Here is a 20,618-nt window from a genome sequence, read left to right on the forward strand (position 1 = left end):
ACGATGAGATCCGACTGTGATTTGGCTGCAGCGTTGCGCTGTGAATATGATTATATGTTGGTGTAAGTGAGTAAACGTTCCAGTGAAATAGACTAAGGGACCAGTGTGAACACCTGTGAAAGATGTTCAGATACCCGGCAAGCCAGCCTGCGGAGAGTCTGGCTTGATGTTGGTTGTGTGCCGGTGTCGCACACCAAATAATGGCAGATCTACAAGCTCACAATGTGTTGCAGCGCAAGTAGTATAGGCAGCAAAGTGAGTGGGATATCTCAACACTGATCAGCCTCCCTATGGAAATATCATGTGTGACTTCAGAGGGTTAGCAGGGGCAGGAAGCCTGTGGTCTGTGTCTCTCAGAATGATATATATGACACAACATGATTCATTTGCTACTGTGCGTCCATAAGCTGTCTGGCAGATTTGGCCTCACATTTTTTAACGGGCAATGATTATACAGTATGGATCTCTGGCTTAATTGGCCGTGACGTGCACTAAAACATTTTGTCTTTGGCATATACCAGGCAGCATTAGTCTGAAGGGGACTTTTATATATCTTCACGCAATGTTCCGAGGGCCATGAAAATGACTGAGAGTGTGACGTGTTTCTCATAAAGAGGTGGATGAATGGTTGTGTGTGTGACGGAAGACAGTCCCACAGCCAAGTACGTCAGTCAGTGCATTACATGATGAGGTTGGAAAGCTACGGGCCACCAATGACATCCTTGCCAGGCACCATCGACGAGGACACGTCATACCGTCTTACAAGCCCTCAACGCTGTCGTCATGCTGTTAAAGGCCCAATTGACCAAATCCAATCCTTTGGCTTGGAGTTAGCACTTGTGTCTCACGCGGTGCGACATGATTGATTTCAGTCGCATAAGTGTATTAATTAATAGTGGAGTGAGATGAGAGAAATGGGAGCGGAGAGTAGGGATGCAAATTATCAATTAATGAATTCATTGATTGATAGTTGATAACCTTATCGATCGATTAATCGATTAATCGGAAACCGAAAATGAGTGCATAAACATAATTGCCTTGAGGTATATAACATTAACGAGCGTCAACGAGCATCAGCTGGACACAGACACACAGACCTTCCCTCTGCAGTGCTCTATGGAGTCTGTCTCATTTCTCCCCAAAAGCCCTTGAATATGATGGACTATGATTAAGGATTACTGTGATTATGGTAAGCTCACATTTGATATCACACACACCATACCTGTAACTTTCACTAGCTCCAATTTTTTTTTCAATTAATAAGAAATCAATACATTTAATCAAGCAAATTCTTAACGGCAATCAATCGATAATAGATCAATAATCTGCAATTAACCTCCCTAGCGGAGAGTTTATAGTCATGCACAGTAGCCCGTGATTCTCTAATTTTTGCATTTCTAGGGCCCCCCAGTTTGATATGCATTATTAGGCCACGGACCCTCCTTTGTTACCATTCTTTATCTCTGAAACCCCAATCTACACAGTCAAATCCCTCAGTGTTAATTCTACTCTGAGGATGGAACCAAAAGGACCCTTACGGATCCACTTGGTTCCATTTGTACCCCTTCAGAGTTACATACCCTTATCTCCTCAAGGAGAACCCTGGTGGTCCCAGGACCCCATGTTGTTGTTTAGAACCAGTGCATGTAGCCTACAGACAATACTGAACAGCTTCATCACAGAGTCACATGAAATGTATTTTAATAAAACACAATGTACACATATGCAGTCCTATGACCATATATTTGCTGGATCCTGAAATATTAAATCTAGAATATGTCAAACGATGCATACTTTTTTTTCTTTTTATCCTCAAAGCATTTAAATCAGTAGATGAGGTCAAATGGATGTGATACGACACTTTGCTCGACATACCAGACAGAAAACCTTTCTCCACTTTTTAAAGATAATGTGTATTGGTATAAGGATTTTAAAGAATATTTCAGCACATAAGAGTAACAACAGTATGAGGCAAAAAATTCTCACTGAACACAAAAGTACAAAATAGAATTAATAAATAAATCAAATATATACCATATAAATGTAATAGCTAGGTGGTGGCTATGTTTATTATTTAGTTTTTAATCTGTTTAATTCTGTAGCTTGGTATTACAACCTTTTTCATCTCTAAAACATTTACAACTGTGAACGTCTCAATACTGAAAATACAGTAATAGGTTTTTTCATAATTAGATAAACTCACCCACTATGTACACATGAGTTCGTTGCCATGCTAGTCAAACAACTACATTTCTTCTTCTTTTTTTTATCCACACTATACAGTTAGAGCATAAAGCGGTCTGAACGTAAACAGTTTGTGCTGAGAATAAAATACTTTGCAACTATGCATGGTATTTCTTAACATTACTCTCAAAAATGTACATAACATAAAGGCCATACGTGGGACACTCTGTCTCCGTCAGAGGGAGCGTTAAGGGTAGCTTTGACATAAATACAGAAAAAAAAGTCTCTTTTTAGTTCAAGATGTCAGTTACATGTCCATCAGCGTCATTTGCTTAAGCCAAACTTCTTCTTGTCTTCGTGCCCCTTCCTCTTCTACTTCTTCTTCTCCCTCACTCCCGCATCCCTCCTTTCTTCTCCTCTGTCAGGGTCCTCCCTTCCCCCAGAAGGCTTGCCCCACTCCCTTTACTATACCTCTAATAACAATGTCCACTTCACTCTCCTGCTCTCTGAACTCCTCAGTCTGTGGTGCCCCCTCTGGTTTTCCATCAACTCGGATGGTTAATGACATGTGCACGAAGGGAAACAAGTCTTCTACGAGTTCTACGCTGTGTAAGGGGCACGGGCGGGGGCAAAAAGGGGGGGGGGGGTTGGGCGGGGGCGTTGCTGAGGTCGACTGGTCGCCGTTACGTTGGGAGTGGTGGTGGGGGTGGTGGGGTTGGGTTGTTGGGGGAGCAGCGGGAGGCAGCGACACCGAGCGTTATGTTTAGCATCGATACTGCGACTGTACTGTACGTTAGCGCCATGGTGTGACAGGTTGAGTTGTGTTTGAACCGTGCGCCGGGGGCAGAGTTGGTAGTTGGGGGGGTGGGTGTTGGTTGGATGGATGGGTGGGTGGGACGGGAGTCGTTTGTCAGGGTGTTTGTGGAGCAGCAGCTAGCAGCTTTGCGTCGGTTCCCTGTTTCCGCGGGGGAGCCTCAGTCCTCATTGGCTGACGGTGCGCACGGAAGCCAGATGGTCGCTGTGTTGGTTCTGAGCCCGAAACCGGAGCCTCTGCTTGTTGTTCTTCTTCTTTGGTTCTTTGGATCGGTGCTTGCCTCCTGATCCTCCTGGAAAAAGAGGGAAAACATGTTTTATTATTCTGATGGTTGCTGCTCATGTCAATGCTTCATTAGTTTAGTCGATACAATGATTCGTTGAGCCAATATCTCTACACCCCCCCCCCCCCTCCCCCCCCAACCCATGTACTTTTATTCAACCCAGCATTTTCACTGTCACTGCTGGGGAATACAGTGGGGAGAGATGTATGGTAAGTTGCATAAGTCTTTCCAAGCTGGAAAGGTCCTCCAGCCCAGGGTTAATGCATCCCAGGTTTCACTGGGGCAGGCAAGGCATGCTGGGGAACCAATAAGAAGTACTCAGATTTTTTACCTAAGTAAAAGTAGCAATACCACAATGTAGAAATACTCCTGTATTTAACATTTTACTTGAGTAAACGTACGTGTTGTGAGCTTAACAATAGAATAGGGCTTAGGTGGTTAATGTATGTTTTGCAATATCATTAATAATTAGATAATAATGTAAATCTGTAGTAGAGTTTTCAAATAATTGTAGTCAAGTAAAAAGTCCAATATTTGCCTCTGAGATGTAGCGGAGTAGAAGTAAAAATATTGAAAATCAGAAATACTCAAGTAAAGTAAAAAAAAAAAAGTACTTAAGTATACAGTATTTGAGTACATGTACTTAGTTACTTTCCACCACTGTGGGGAACCAACTTCCTGTGCTCATGGAACCTTGTGTGGTGGAGGTTCTTGTACGGAGGGCTATCTATGACAGACTGGCTACTGAACCACAGGACAGCCATCTGGCTGCCAAAGGCCACAAATAAGATAAGGAGATGTGTGAATATGAGATGTGTGTGCATGAGGGCGAGTGAGTGTGAGGGAATTTAAGGGAAAAGAAAATTTGATGCGGGGGAAAAGTGAAGTAAGGCTTGGATGATTAGATAGTATCTGGACCCTGATCTGGAACACAAAGAAACAAGCCATGTCATGGTTCACTGAGGGGGGAAACACAGCGAAATGCTACAAAAACATTTTGTTTCAAGCAGGGGCTTTATTAGTTTGATGCTATTATTGCACTTGCTCGACCTATTTCTGTAAGGAAAGTGATGTGTTTAATATGTGGCATTATCTCTAATTGCCTCTCTAATTGGGCTGGCTAAATAGGGACACTTTGAACACCTCCAAACAAGACATAGAACTGTACTTTGAGGGCAGCAAGTGTTAATGTTTATCGAATTATCGTACTTAACGGACGAAAAATGTAAGGCTAATGAAAAGGGAAAATTCAGCACATGAACACAGGCTTCTATTGCATTTTGTATCACTATTTTATTATCGGTATGTGCACCCTATCCAGTTGAAATGGTTCTCCAATTCAAGATTCAAGATTCAAGATTTGTATTTGTTACATCTGATTCACAAGTACATGAGAGTGTAATTCTTTGGTTTTTGGTCCGTGTGGCAACAAAATTTAAGTAAGTAATAGTGAAATATATACAGTATTAACAAATAGGAAAAGAGTACAGTAAAGGGGAAGTAGGACGTAATATGTGTACAGTATGCATATTATGGCTGTCATGGGTGATAATGAGTTAGTCCAGGGGTTTCAAAACCTTTGCTTGACAAGGACCATCCAAATAGCCACAGGCTCTGGCTACGGCCCCCCTATTGCAAAATGTTTTTAGAAATAGATGATCTCACATCGCTTTACAATGCAATGTGTTGTGGGCTTGTAGATCTGCTGTTTTCGTTATTTTTTAAACAAAAAAATTACTTTTGCAATTTGCAACTTTTTATAATAATGACATGCCCAAAATAGGGACGCCAGGTTGAAAGTGGTTAAACAGGCACAATAATCTAATGAACTTAATCTGATTTTAAATTACATTTTTTATGTATTTTATGATTATTTTGTTTGTCTCTCCTTCCAATTGCCCATGCACCCCCCAGCCCACCCACGCCTGGCGGCCACAATCTTGCATATTGTTGGTGGAATATTGCGAACACACCCAGATCAGCAACACCACGCTGATGGTTTAGGCTCACAATACTTGAGAATCTTGGCACTCAAAGGATGTTAGTGCCTGCATGAAACTCCGAGCCACTAACTACTGGGTAGTTATTGGCCAAATAGAGGCCATAGATTCTAATAACGATGTGGCTTCCCCATCCAATCTTGGTGTGTCCACAATTTACAATTTGAGCATTTAGCAGAAGCAGACACTTTGGAGCGAGTGCAAGATCGGAGGAAGTGGCAAGAACCCTAACAAACAACTAAATGGTCAAGCAAATAGAGTGCCAAGAAATCAATTAAGTGCTACAAAGTAACTAGGATACCAGGTAAACATCAAACCTAACACTTGTCTAAACAACATAATTCACTCCTACGGTGAATTAGTTTTGTCATGCACTGAATTGTGATTGGTCTAATTGTATGGGGACATTCAGACACACTGTACATAATTATAAAGTAGCAGCCTTTATTTGTTGGGGTATTTGTCACTGTACATTTGCACATGATGTGAAATTTGTCCTCTGCATTTACCCATCCTAAATATTAGGAGCAGTGGGCACTACTAGCCACTTGAATCCCAGCATGCCTATTCGGGGGGGAACATATGGCAAAAATAGCAGATCTACAACAATGTGTTGTGAGCTTGTAGATTGGCTATTTTTGGCAAAGAGATTTGGTGTAGATGGAAAAAAGCAGTCCAAGTACAGTTGTAACTCAGGTCCATTTTTTCTAAGAATAGCGGGTTTAAGTTGTCGAGAAGCAGTGTCTTGCTCAGGGACCGGGCGGCATACCAGCAACCTTCTGATTGCCAGACGGTCTTTGGCCACACTGTATAAAGCCAGGCCCCAGCTACACTAGTATATGAAGAACTCACTGTCAAATGCATTTGAATAATATTCTCTGCTTTAAAAGACATGGAAGAGAAAACAATTCATGGCGCTGTTAATTGAAACTGCAAACAAACATCAAACCTTTTCAGAGCCATTTCCTGCTATTAATTTAATCTTGCTCATTTCAGTCACGTTGCCACTCTAAGCCACGGTATTAATGTTAAACTCAGCAGCTTTCTCGTAAAAAGACATCTCACATCTGTTAGATAAAAATTCCCATGCCTTCAAATTGAAAAACATTAACAGAACACTTGTTATGCTTGTTTAGTAAATGTCTCTTTAGATTTTTTGGGTGAGTTAGAGTATGATTACGGCTGCTATTACAAACACAAGGCTCAAAGGCATTTGGCCTATAGGTTTCTTTTCCTAATTGCTATTTAAAGAGGTCATTTTCATTCAAAACAGTGTTGCTATGTGCTACATAAACATGGCCTTCAATGCAACCAGCTCAACATGAATTACGTTTGACGGCAATAAAGTGCATGGTACAGTATTAAACTCCCACTGTAACAAGGCAAAGCCCACATGGGCCATTCCTGGGACCCAAGGCTACATTTACACTGAAAAAAGGCAGCATTTACGGCAATTGCGTGAAGCACAAATAAATACGTGAGAGTTGAGTTAAAAGCCTACTGTAGCTTTCCTGGCTAGTTCAGGGTCGGGCAGGAGATCTGTAATCCAAACCGCTTTACGAACTCTGTAACACCACTTACAACACGTACAAGATTGCAGTGGCAATGCCCCTCGGTTTCATACCTAATCGACAGGAAAAGAAACAAATTCAACAGCTTTGGTTTAAGACTGAGCTGTTGAGTTTGGGATCTGGCAGTTAGGGTCGGGTTTTTTTATTGGCGTACTAATATCCGCTTACAGACATTGTCCTATTTACAATCCTGCAAGCCGAAAAATTCTGTGGTGATAGAACTGCAAGACAAAACCTGGGCCAACGATTGAATCGGTTCAAAAAAGTCTCTTGCACAGCCTTGGGACCAATATTTCATAACCCCAAGTTCTCGGTGCTGACAGCTAGAGGGCAACCAACACCAAGGCTCCAACACTTCTTCCCTTCGCATCTGATACAATGCAAGTGAGATGGAGTATCATATCAAGGACTTTCCTTTAGGGCACAATGCTCTCTGAACACCGAGCTTTCATCATCTCATATTTACAACCGATGTAATCACTTAAACTGATTACCAGGGTTCACAGAAGAAACTGTTTAATTTATCCGGAAAGAAATGATTAAGTCATCTTGGTTGCTTTCAAAAACCAGGAACAAATTCATAAATCTCAGAGCACGTAAAGATAATTTTGTCTTGGAAGGCACAGCATGTCTGAAATCATTTTCTGTCTTCTTTCAAAGTCATAACTGGCACTGTAAGAATTAGGTTGGGCTGCCAAAGACGGAGTAGGTCTTTTATCGCAGATATGCAATGTTTTTCAATTTGGCTGGATTTAGTGTCACTTCAGCAAACCTTAATTTCACAATGTTTGGTTTCCCTTTGTAGATAAAAATCTTCTTCTGCCAGCAAGACATTTGTGTCTGGGTTTGCATTGAAAGTAAGTAAAACAAATAAACAATAATCGCATAAGCAATCAAAATGTTTGGAATTTCTGAATCAGAAGCAGACAATGTGGGATGGTTGTTTACGAAGATGACCTATGCACCATTCCTTTATGTGTGTGTGTGTGTGTGTGTGTGTGTGTGTGTGTGTGTGTGTGTGTGTGTGTGTGTGTGTGTGTGTGTGTGCACGTGCGTGTGTGCGTGCATTTGTGTGTGCTTTGTGCGTGTGTCTGTGCATGTGCCCCACATCGACCCATCCATAAGCATACTGTAAGCTTTCATATCAACTATGTGTCTGTGGAAATACTTCCTGTACCTTCTAGTGTCACTTGCAATCGTATCAGCTGCCAACGCACCTGGCAAAGGAAGATTAACCTTCCCTACGTTGTACTGGGGTGGAAGTTCCACGCGCTGACCTTTCACGACCGGACATTCCAGAACCAGTGCGACTGGGATCCACCACTTTTTCATTTTGTAGTCGTCTTTTCATCTAAACCTCACCACCCTATCCCACCCCATCACTCACTGTCCTTCTATATACCCTTCTGTACCCCTCGGCTGATATTTGAGGCCTTCAGCGATAATGACTGCATGCAGCTGGATATCCAGCTAAGAGATAAGTCTTATTCGATGTATCATATTATTAAATGCTCCAGCATACACATGTCTTTGTGGAAAGTCAATGCGACTGACGTGTACGTCTAACTGATGGGCTAACAGATAATCAATCAAATCTATATCCAGGGGGGAAGGAAGCCAAAGCCAAAACTCCCCTCGTCTGTTTCAAACATAATATCTTTGTTTTGGAAAAGGAGACCCTAGCTGAAGTATGCCCCCCCACACTGCCCAGCCGAAAAGAAAAGGCAGATTATTTTGTGATTGGAATGGCCTGCTGCTATTTCTGGGGTGTATGTGTACATGCAAACCTATAATCACAGAGGCCATGACCTAATAAAAAGAGCAATGCACAGACTACTGGCATAGCCAAGTGATTTCATCCACCAACTGCCCCCGGCGGCAGTGCAGGAATCGAAGGCCTAATCTTATCTCCATTGCTTGCGGTTTGAAGAAAGATCGATGGCTGACCTCGAGAAGGCATTAAGACATACGGTAAATGGGCTGACGATGCTCCTGACAAAAACCTCTCCACCTCTCTCTATCCCTCCTTTGGACTCTGACAAGAATCTCATAAGAAGGGGGAAGGGGAAAATCAAAACAATTCTGAAGATGATTCTGATGGACTTAGTACGGTAAAGCTGGAATTTTTCGGTGGCTCGTCTTTTTCATAAACAGGCCAAAGCAGAGGCCATTATTTGCGAGGGAAGGAGAGAACTACTGGCGCCAGTGAGATTTGATTTCAGTGGCAGAAATTGGATTAGCAGCCATTAAGGGCCTCCTCACACATACATTTATAATGCCGTGAAGGGGAACGGATCTGTAGCCAGCCAGCGCTCTCCTCACTCACTCACGCACGCGCACGCACGCGCACGCGCACGCACACACACACACACACACACACACACACACACACACACACACACACACACACACACACACACACACACACACACACACACACACACACACACACACACACACACACACACACACACACACACACTCCTCGGTCTGGAAAAAGATAGACTCCTTTGACACTGTCCTACTGCTGTTTAATTTAGTTGTGTGTTTTATTTTAGAAGTTGTTTAGACAAGCAGGAGTCAGGACCCAAAGTGACCCATGGTTCATACAGATGGAGGCCTTGGCAACATTAATGCACAGCCTGCATTACTACAAGTAAGACACGCAAACGCTGGAAGCGAACGCAGCTCGAAAATATTGTGTATTGACGGACTTGTAATCCGTTTTATTTCACCGTGATGGGGAGAGCGTAGAGAGAAAGTCACGTGACTGCCTTCGCCTCGTATTGAAGTGAATGGGGGGGATATGGTTCTCCTATGCACGGAGTTTCGGAGTTCCTAGTCATCTATGCAAGGAATTCCAATGAGAGCGTGAGTCACATGGGGGCGTGAGCCAATGAGAGCGTGAGTCACACACAGGCAGTGCACCACAGAGACACACACGGACAGAGACACACACACACACACACACACACACACACACACAAGCCGAGCAGGGTTTCATAGTAAGCTCCACTACGCGCCTCCTTCCGCGTTCGCAAAAAACAAATGTATAATTCATTGTACGATCGCGTCGCATAACATTGTATCACAAAGTATGGATTAGACCAGTGATTCTCAAAACTTTTCACTTAGGACCCCAAGTTATATGCATTAGGCCAGTTAGTTTAGTTTGAATCTCTATCCAACATACACAGTGAAATCCTTAGTGTTAAATACATTTGGAACCAAATGGACAGGTCTATTTGGTTCCATTTCTAAACTTTTAGAGTTACAGAAAGGTCCATTCAGTTCCTAAATATCAATCATTTATTGTAGCTGGGTGCCCCCTGGAACCCCGTCAAGGACCCCTGGGGGTCCCCAGACCCCACATTGAGAATAGGTGGATTAGATTTAACACCATCAATGCGGCTTGTATGCCGTTGCTCTCATTCCACATTATGCTGGAAAATGCATGGTGACTTGTCATTCTCTAATTTCTATTCTTTCTTCAGCTGTCTTCATACCGTTAAATCAAGTTAACAAAACTGTAACAAAACTCAACAAGTGTTGAGTTAGAACAGAAAATAAATCAAAGATGAGGATGGTGATGAAATGGAAATGACGAAGATTTAACTGAGAGACAGGGAATTTTTTTAAAGGAAAAAATGCTGGGAAATAATGGAAGAGATTTATTATGTCTGAAAATGTGGGCCATTACGTACAAAGGACAATCTTTTTATAAGAAGTTCATTTTGCCATCCAGCTGACAAGAAACTGCACAGTGTCATTTAGCTCTAACAAGATTACTCTGGATCATACCTTCTGCTCTCTCTCTCTCTCTCTCTCTCTCTCTCTCTCTCTCTCTCTCTCTCTCTCTCTCTCTCTCTCTCTCTCTCTCTCTCTCTCTCTCTCTCTCTCTCTCTCTCTCTCTCTCTCTCTCTCTCTCTCTCTCTCTCTCTCTCTCTCTCTCTCTCTCTCTCTCTCTCTCTCTCTCTCTCTCTCTCTCCCCCATGCTCTGCTCACATTCACAGAGCTGCTTAGTAAGAATGATTTAAAACATATGCATTCCGGTTTAAAAAGCTAATGTCGGGATTAGGTGGGTCATTATTTTCTCATCTATGGCCCGGTGGAGGATCTGCACCGAGATTAAAAAGCAGGTTAGCTCACCGCTTTGCTCTTTGAAGCTCTCTTTCGCTGACAATAAGTAGAGGTGAAAACCCAACTCGGAGATTAGCCTCTTTAAGCGAAGAAGCCCCGGTGAAGCATGCATGAATGACACAGTGATTAATATGCCCAATGGACGACGCGGACAGCGTGTTTTTCCCCCTCTGGAGACAGTCACACCAGACGGTGCCCACAACCTGTCCAGGAGAGATGAGGGAATAGTACAGTACAGACCATGAAACCCTACACTTATCTTCTGGGTTCAAGTCTATCAATCTTGCCAGAGAGTTAAGAGTCTGCTGTGCAATCAATGGCCGAGCCTCCACCAACCATCTCATTTGAAAAAGAAAGACTGACTCTAGATTGGTACTGCAGCTGCAGAGACCTTAATAAACATCAGCCCTCTTATCTCCTCGCCAGCCCTGAGATACTTTGCTGTTATGAGTACACTAATGAGAGGTTCTGTACCTTACCTGTAAATATTTAGCCAAGAGTCTCACAAACAGACTCCTAAATCACTACATTGTCACTACTACAATACTAGCCACACAGTAAAATCCTCAGTGGTAATTTAACTCTGAGAGTGTAAAAAAAAAAACTAAATTGGACCCTGACATGTAACCATACAGGTCCATTTAGCTCCCTTTATAGTATGCAAGAAAGCCCAGAAGGGACTAATTTAGGAATCAAAACAACAACTGCCAGGCGAGTCACACATTACCAACTATTTTTTATCTAATTTAGACCCAGAACCTCCCTCCACCACACTGGCTTCACTTAACCAACCGATGGTGTCACCGGGGTGAGCGTCAGCAGGCCAGGCGGTGAACAGGCGCGATGACTGGCCCGCTGTGTCTGATGCGCCTGGAAACCACAGGGCCCACAGAGAGCCGGCACAACCTCATCTGCGGTCTGCTATCTCCCGACTGACTCACCCCACACATCTGGGCCTAAATATATGGAGCTCTCCTGCCCCACGGGCACGGGGGTAAATGAGGGATAATTAGCCTCAGTTGACTTTAATGAATGGCTTAATGTTGTGTTTTGTTTCTGATGAGCGAAATGTAAAGCTCTGCATTTATCAAAGGGGACCGCGCACCAACGTTTCTGGAGGCCGGCCGCCTGTGTTGGCCGCCTGTGTTTGTTTTCTGTCCTCGCTGCACATATCGCCCGCAGATACTATGAGGAGTGGTGCAAAATTGGACCAGGGTTCCAATTAGAAGATCAAGAAGAGAACACGGGGATGTAACAAATTCATCATTATAGCAAGGGAAGTTATTACAGATGTCAGCTGGGTTTTCGGTTTCGCTCAAACAGAGGAGATGCGCCACAGCACAACACAAGCTTTCATTTTGATATCTTGAATATCAAAATTAGATCTCATTCGAGAAAAAAAACAAAAAAAGAAGCTATGATGGATTTTTGTACTTCCCGCACAACGTGATCTAAATCAGGCAGCGCCTTCAGGGAGTAGCTGTGATAGCCGTTCATCTCAGTTTCAAATTGACAAAATGAATTATTTCCAAAGACACATAACAATCTGTTGCCAATATAGTGTATATTTTTCTCTCAGGCCATTCTGGTACAACTGTACCGTAGCGCTCCCTTTGTCTAGACTGGATCAACAGTGATGGCCTCTGTGATTCATTATCTTCGCCATGCTATTAAGCAGTAAAAGCTAATGAAAATGGGAATTGGCAGTGCAGCCAAAGACAGCGAGTGTTCACATGCTCCACCTTTTCCTTTTCAAACAATCTTTGGCACCCTCTAACTTAGAAAATGAAGCGCTCCCTCACTCCAGAGGACCACATCGATCTCCCTTACGACGCATAAAAACACCACCTCACTGGGCTTAACTGTACACTTTTAAAAAAGCACGCTCACACTGAGAACGGATCATGCCAAAAAAAATAACAGAAAAATCGGATCCCGCCAAGGAGGTGACCTCTTCACACCGCTGTTAAACAGCTTGTTGGATGGAACATTTGTTTCTCATTTGGGTGAGGTGAATCTGCATTTCCAGAGCCTGCTGGTGGTGGTGTTGACTTGGACCGGGTCTTAAGCCTGGGCCCTGGGCAGTGGGCGTCAACCCCCAACGGAGGACCCGAGCTTGGGGGATTTACCTGTCTCGATCCCCTCCTCCTGCTGAAACAATCCTGCCGCATTACGATAACCCACCCAGTTTTATAAAGAGGAATAAAAAGTCTGTTAACACAGCCATGAGGGGGGCACGCAATAAGAGGTAAAACTCTTGGGACCCCCGTAACACTATATGAAGGAGGGCCAGAGGGGGGCCGCAAGGGCTTGTACAAGCAAGCATCCAGGGTGCTGTCTGCAAGGCCCTCTATTGCACGCACATAAACAATCTGTCTTTGCTATGAGCCACTAACATCCTATGCATAGCATGCACTGAGCCTAGCATATGCATTATAACCATGTAAGCGTGTACCAGAGTATGTATGGCATGCGAATGCACACACGTGGAAATATTAAGACTATGTCAACAGTGTGTCCTCATTACATCATGGCTATATTGAGCGCGGCGTGTCACAGGAGGGACACAAAAAGGCGACATGGTCTGACATGGTCCGTCTGCGTGTCGTGGGGGGTAGCACCCCGCTAACACCCTCTGATCTACAGCCCTGTGTTCTCTGAGGGTCTTGGGAGGAGCGGACGGGGGTGGTGGTGTTTAGGAGGAAATTGTCCAGCATGATTGGTTCTTTATATTTCATTTCTCTGCAAGGCCTTTCATCCCTCCGCTCTCTGCTGGGAAACTCTGGGAGGAAATCCCTCTCATGTCCGGACACGGAGCGCTGCGACCGTCCCAGAAAAACAGGACCAGGGCCCTAACGAGTGAGGAGCCAAGCTAAGTCAGACGGGGCTTAGCTTCTAAAGCCAGAGACAGGGGCCGTCCGGATCATGCCGCAATCCCCGTGCAATGTCTGTTGACGGGGGAATCAATCGTAGCCGGCCTTTTTTCTTTTCTTTTTTTTGTGTGTCTTCGTTGATTCTGTTTTTCTAACTCAGGAATGACACTGTCGCTCGATCCCCTCAGAGGACAATACACTCATGAAGCCTAACGAACGACACATCTTTTGATAAAAATAGTTCACTACTTCACAGAGTTGGAGTTGGAGGTTTGGGGGGGAGGGGGGCCACGTTGGATGTAGTTTGCGGAGCTCCTGTTGCGCGTGGTGGGACGGGTGGGGGTGGGAGGGTATAGAGCTGAGCCAGGAAGGGCCTGATCCTCTCTAAGGCCTGCGCTTCATCAAACGCCTGTCAAACGCCGGGGGGAGACAGACAGCTGATTGGCTTTGACAGATCCCATCGCAGACATGAGACACAGGAGTCACCGCCGCTCAAACAGCGCACCGGCTCCTCTCTGGCTCTCTAACCAGGAACCACTCATCCAGTCCTGTCAATAATCCCCCCGCCCCACACCACTCACTCAAACACAAACAGAAGGCTTTACCGGCATATGGCAGACATTTTCTTGTTGTTTTTAGCTGTGTTTGATTACAGTGCAATTTCATCGGTCATTTCAGGGTCTCACCTCGACGAGGGGGGGTTTGTGTACTCCGCAGACAGCAGATACATCAATCAGAGGAGCTGAAGCAAGGTAACAGAAGGAGAGGCAATTGAATCAAAGTGCGTCAAGGCCCAGTGGAGTTATGGTCCTGTACCTGGCCACCCATCAGCATAGAGGCTGCATTTTCAAAGAGATTTACAATGTCACTGATACGGCACCTGGCTATGGTCACGTACCACTGCATATCTAGCTGTTGAAGAAATCTGAAAACCTGTTTGAGTGTTTTATGATGACAAGCGGTCAGAGAAGCTGCGACCCTGTCATTGGAGAACAAATACACGAGACCTTAGATAATGCACTGCACTGAGACAAATTTCTTTTAAAGTTGACATTCTCAGCTGGTGACATCACCTCAGTGCCTGTGCATGTTGATGCAAAAGAGTACAGTACAACCTTCACAGGTTGACTCTAGCCTCTACTTAGGCCAGAATAAATGCTCTACTGTCTGTATTTGTCTAAATTTTTCTCTCTCACTCACACACACACACACACACACACAGACAGACAGACAGACAGACAGACAGACAGACAGACAGACAGACAGACAGACAGACAGACACACACACACACACACACACACACACACACACACACACACGGACAGGGGCCAACAGGCCTATACTTGCCGTTTTGTTGTGTCTGCATGTCTGTTCTCTGGGTCCATGCTTATGGACATGAGTGGGTCAGAAGCCACAGCCTCTCTCTCTGAGTCATCAGGCTCTAATTAAAAGCTGTGATGTCTCTATAAAGACGCCCGCCCGAGATTGCGCGCGCGCAAGAGAGAGAGAGGGAGAGAAAGAGAGAGAGACAGAGAGAGAGAGAGAGAGAGAGAAGGAAGAGGAGGAGAGGAGAGGGGCTTCTGGTGGCTGAGCCAGTGCAACTGCGTACCAGATGTTCTCAGGCTCCCCTGTTCTCCTCCTCTGCTCCTGTCTTTTCCACTTCCAGCCAGAACTCTGGAGCAGGGCGGACGCAGGCCGTGCCATGCCGCTCCTCGGAACAATGTGCGCCACGCGAACACATCCTTCTGTGTGGCGCGCACATTGACACTCACACAGCCAGGCACTGTTATAAATGTGACACCAGAGTGAGAGAGGGGTCTCACGACACATGAAGGGCAAGAGAGAGAGAGAGACAGGAGGAAGTAGCAGGAGACAAGGAATATAGCAGAAAAATGCGGCGACTTGTTCTGCCTGTGAGGTCTGTTTTATAGTTCGTCAGCGTGTGTTCGCGTTTCGCACTGTTGTTTGTGTGAAAGCATCTGCACGCGCATGTATAGCGCACATCTGTGTCGGTGTGTGTGTGTGTGTGTGTGTGTGCGTGCGTGCGTGCGTGCGTGCGTGCGTGCGTGCGTGCGTGCGTGCGTGCGTGCGTGCGTGCGTGCGTGCGTGCGTGCGTGCGTGCGTGTGTGTGTGCGCGCGTGTGCGTGTGTGTGCGTGCGTGCGTGTGTGTCCGCACAGATCCTAGTCTGGTCTGCGCAGCAGAGATGAAAGCATGTGCGTCCCACAGTAGGAAAGCTGGCAGTAGTGCTGGACTGGAGGTTTGGCAGACGAGAATGCACGCCGAGAGGCAGGGATGCAGCACGGACACACGGTGGGGCCGCACTGGGGATCAGATAGAGGATCCAGAGAGCAGCTCAAGGTTATCTAAATAATGGGAGGTGGGAATACCCAGACGCAAAAGATTTCAAACAAGCTCATTCCTGGAAAGAAAGAAAGAAAGAAAGAAAGAAAGAAAGAAGAGAAAAAAACACACCATCTGTCTCAACCACTGGTGAACCCCCCGAAGAAGACCAGTAGAATCTGCCGCATGTCGTGAACCTTTAGTGGAGGACCCAACTTTACAGCCCAGACCGTGTCATGGGCAATATCAGATCATTCACTATACAATGTGTGTGTGTGTGCAAGGGTGGGGTGTTAGCCCCCATTTGTGAAGCGTGAATAAACATTCCACTACTGCGTCCCCCATTTCCCCCACACCCCCTCCTGTTTGCTGCCACTTTGTTTGTTTGTACAGTATAGTCTGTTTTTGATGGGGCTGTTGATGTTTGTCCATATGTCTCATTTCCTCCCCGCTTGAAGGCGATGACGGCGGAAGCCTTCCAACGCAACGCTCCCCCTCCTCTCCCGCTCTTCATTGCGTATGACACAAGGTCACGATCCCGAACAATGTGTGTGACAGGAGGGCCATGAGCGTATTTCAGGCCGTCGCTTCCGAAACGTTACAGAAATTGCGAGAAAGAAAAACACCCCAAAACAAAACGAGCGCATTAGCTTGCGTTCTTATTATGAATGTGCAATTCACAATAAAGAGAGCCAAACAAATAGGCGGACGGACATATCTAATGTGACTACACAAGTCTACCAAAGGCAGTTCAGTAAAAACCACAACTCAAACCAGGCCAAGAAGTGAGAAGAAAAAAAAAACTTCACTTGACACTCCTCCTCTTTCTTCCTGCTTAGAAAAGACCAGATGACAATAATGTGGAGTATGGAGGCCCAGCGAGCAGTACTGGCCCCCTGCTCCCCCCCCCCCCACCTCCCTACTTCCATCCATCCATCCCTCCCTCCTTCCCTCCCCCCACCCCCACTGGTCTTTGAAAGGCGTCCACATGTTTATGGCTCATGCCTGTGGTATGACGATGGATTCTCCATATAAAAGCCAGCGGGATCATGGGGTGTTTCAAATATTGCTCTCTGAAGACAGTTGCTGACAAAATGACAGCAGCCATATTTATTTTGGTCAGGGAGCGGGGGCACTTAGTGGGGAGTTAATCAGACCTACCCCTCCCCCCCTCCACTTCCAGCTTCCAACCCCCCCCCCCCTTCCAGTTAAGGAATGTACCCAGGGCAGAGACGTCCCAGAGACTACTGGTAATGACTTTCTCCTCCGGTGGAAGATTTAACGCAGTTAAAATGCAGGAGAGGCAGAAAAATAAACCCAAACGTTTTGTCACAGACCGTCGGCGTGAGGCAAGTGTTGACTGCCTGTCCAGACGTGAGCTTAGACAATCAATTTTCATTCTGGTTAGGGAAGGGGGACGGGAAGCATAAAACAAACTGAATATGTGGCAGGGATCTACGAGGACAGGGGGATCGCTGAAACAGAAGTTGTGTTAATTTGTGACTGAGACCGCAGTGGTGACCATAACTGCCATTGGCCCCGGGTAAACTTAGGGCCTGGCCAAGTCAATGACAGGTTGATGTGCCTTTCCTCATTATCCATATGCCTCTCATTCATTTTGACTTGGTAGCCTATGCACATCAATACCTCCAAAGCCCTTTCTGTCAATTGCAGCTTTGTCATTTCACACAATAGATTATTATGTCGATTATTTTACAAAGGAGTAATCAACAGGTTTATATTTGCCCATTTTCCCCCAAAAAAATGTTTTGCCACAGTTTGGGGTGAATTTGATCTAGTCATATCCACATATCTACATGTCACCAGCTCATGAAGAGGGGTGGATGTGTACGAAGCGTAAGAAAGCGACCTTCCCCTAGTGTCTAGAGCTGGGCCAAGCCCACCCATCCATCCATCCAGTCAGGTCTTGAGGAGACATACTACTTCGGAGGCCCCCTTAGCGGCTACTGAGTCGGCCCCTACGGTGTGGCCTTATTAAATGAAGATTAGGCCACGGCTCCCCCAGTCACAACAGGCTGCAGTGTGGGGCGCATATAATCACTTTGACAGGGCAGAAGCCAATTAGTCCTCTCCTTCTGTCCTGGGAAAGCGCTCCTCGCTCCGCTCCCGCTGGCGGGAGGAACTGAGCCGGATTGTCCGCGATATTACCCAGGCCGATGGAATCGCCGCTAATCACCTGCCGTTATTCCGCTCCGGCGGAAATCAGAACTCAGGAGTTGCCATCTCGCAAATCAAGCTCCCAACGCATCCACCCCACCCCACCTGCCTCGACTGTCCACCGAGAATGGCTAGAGAACATTAACAGTAACAGTAACCGGACATTAACAAACAACACTTCCATTATATAAAATAATCGATTTTAGTAAAATACTTGATTTGAAAGAAATAGCTGATCTACGAGAGACACACTGTGAGCTTGTAAGCTTGTGAGCAACTTTTGTGCGACACCATTAAAATAGGATTGAAGTGGTTAATCAGAATACTTGATTTAGTCGATTATAAAAAATAGTCTATGGGAAAAGAAATTGTGTTCGTTGATATAGATTAAAAAAATTATACTGAGATTCTTGATTATTTGATTAATCAAAAAAGTAATTATAATAATCGCTAAGAAGTTAATCGATAGCTGCAGCTATACTGTACATCAAAGAGCTGTCCTACGAGTCTCTGTTACCAAGAGGATCACGAGTGCAGCGTTAGCTCACAGTTTGGCTCGGACATGCTCTCCCATGAGCTTGTCTGTGGAGACCAGGAGAGCACGCTCTGTGAAGGAGGGATATGGTGTGGTGATGGTGGTGGTGGTGGTGGTGGTGGGTTATCTTCCAGTTGCAAGCATATGCCCATGTCTTAGAAAGAAGAAGAAAAAAAAATGCTGTGATGGAAGAAGAGCGGCCGTGTCTGACGAAAACACATCCAGATATGAGTTTGGAAATTGGCTTTTTCAAGCCAAACACAGGCCAGCGTCAGATGTGATCATGCTGAGTGTGTAATTGTAATGCTCAGAAGGGAACAACAAGCAATGCCAGAGCCTAAACCTCTTGGCTCAATGGCCATAAACACCAAAGTTTGGTGTTGCTCTCTCTCTCTCTCTCTCTCTCTCTCTCTCTCTCTCTCTCTCTCTCTCTCTCTCTCTCTCTCTCTCTCTCTCTCTCTCTCTCTCTCTCTCTCTCTCTCTCTCTCTCTCTCTCTCTCTCTCTCTCTCTCTCTCTCTCTCTCTCTCTCTCTCTCTCTCTCTCTCTCTCTCTCTCTCTCTCTCTCTCTCTCTCTCTCTCTCTCTCTCTCTCTCTCTCACGCGTAAAGAAGCCAAACCCAAAGTTGTTTGGTGTCACGAACAGCGTGTGCACACGCTCGCTCACACGTTTGTTTGTGTGTGTGCGTGTGTGTGTGTGTGTTTGTGCATGCGTGTGCGTTTGTGCGTGTGCGTGTGCGTGTTTGTGTCAGATGGAGTGGTTGAGTTCCCTCCAGACTGGATTTGAGGCAATACCATTCTCTGTGCATCATTTTACAGGAACAGGGGCCTGTCGGAGCAGATGGCTCCCAGGCGCTGAGGACCAGGAGGTCCACAGCGCTGTGGGTTCACCACAGAACCAGACTGGCTTCAGACGGAACCTGGCCCACATCCCCTCTAGTCAAGCTCAACCCTCCTGGGCCGGTTGGATCCTGGGTAGATCTGGGATCATTTCAGGCCCCCCCTATTCCAGACTGCAGTAGCTGGTGGTATTGGTACACGGGCTAGACACCACGAGCCTGGACTTCTCTGTGTGACAGACACTCATCTAGGTGTCACCGGAGCATTAAACAGCTGGCCGTGTCCATGTCAGCTCGCCAAGCCACAAATAAATTGGGTTTAACCTGCTTTGCTGTCGTTTTCAAAACTAGGAGCGAACACGTGGCTGTGGACAAACACAAACATACATAACTCAAACACACGTATAATGACCCCCCCCATACACGTTCACACGCATGTGTGTTCGCACACACGCACACACACACACACACACACACACACACACACACACACACACACACACACACACACACACACACACACACACACACACACACACACACACACACACACACACACACACACACACACACACACAGAGTAATTACGAGGCATTAGTGGCGGCTTCAGCCAAGTGCTCAAGGCCTGGGCTTGTGCTGAGACGGATAAGTGTAAGATTGATGATGGGACGGAGAGCTTGGCCTCAGATGAGCTCTACAGCAGAGTGGGTTTCTCTGGTTACACACATGGGAGATCGATACTCCCACGCAGGCCTCCCGCTCCCCCAGCACAGGTACATAATCCAATGACCACGGATAATCATTATATACTCTCTGTTTCTCTTGTCTCTGTCTTTCTCTCTTTCACACTCACACACACACG

At 45.6% G+C, this 20,618-nt stretch overlaps 1 protein-coding gene across 2 annotated transcripts in view; it reads right to left on the bottom strand.

The window, feature by feature from the left end:
- Positions 1-1,676: 1,676 nt before the first annotated feature.
- rspo2 (R-spondin 2) overlaps positions 1,677-20,618 on the bottom strand; it is a 66,584-nt gene continuing 47,642 nt past the window's right edge. For both annotated transcript variants that reach the window (XM_084052878.1, XM_084052877.1), the window contains exon 6: positions 1,677-3,290. In XM_084052878.1, coding sequence (XP_083909004.1) covers positions 3,166-3,290 — 125 coding nt within the window. In that variant the 3' untranslated portion in view covers positions 1,677-3,165. The remainder of the gene's footprint in view (positions 3,291-20,618) is intronic.

Source organism: Gymnoscopelus microlampas (assembly GCF_963454915.1).
Source record: "Gymnoscopelus microlampas genome assembly, chromosome: 3".
Classification (NCBI taxonomy): domain Eukaryota; kingdom Metazoa; phylum Chordata; class Actinopteri; order Myctophiformes; family Myctophidae; genus Gymnoscopelus; species Gymnoscopelus microlampas.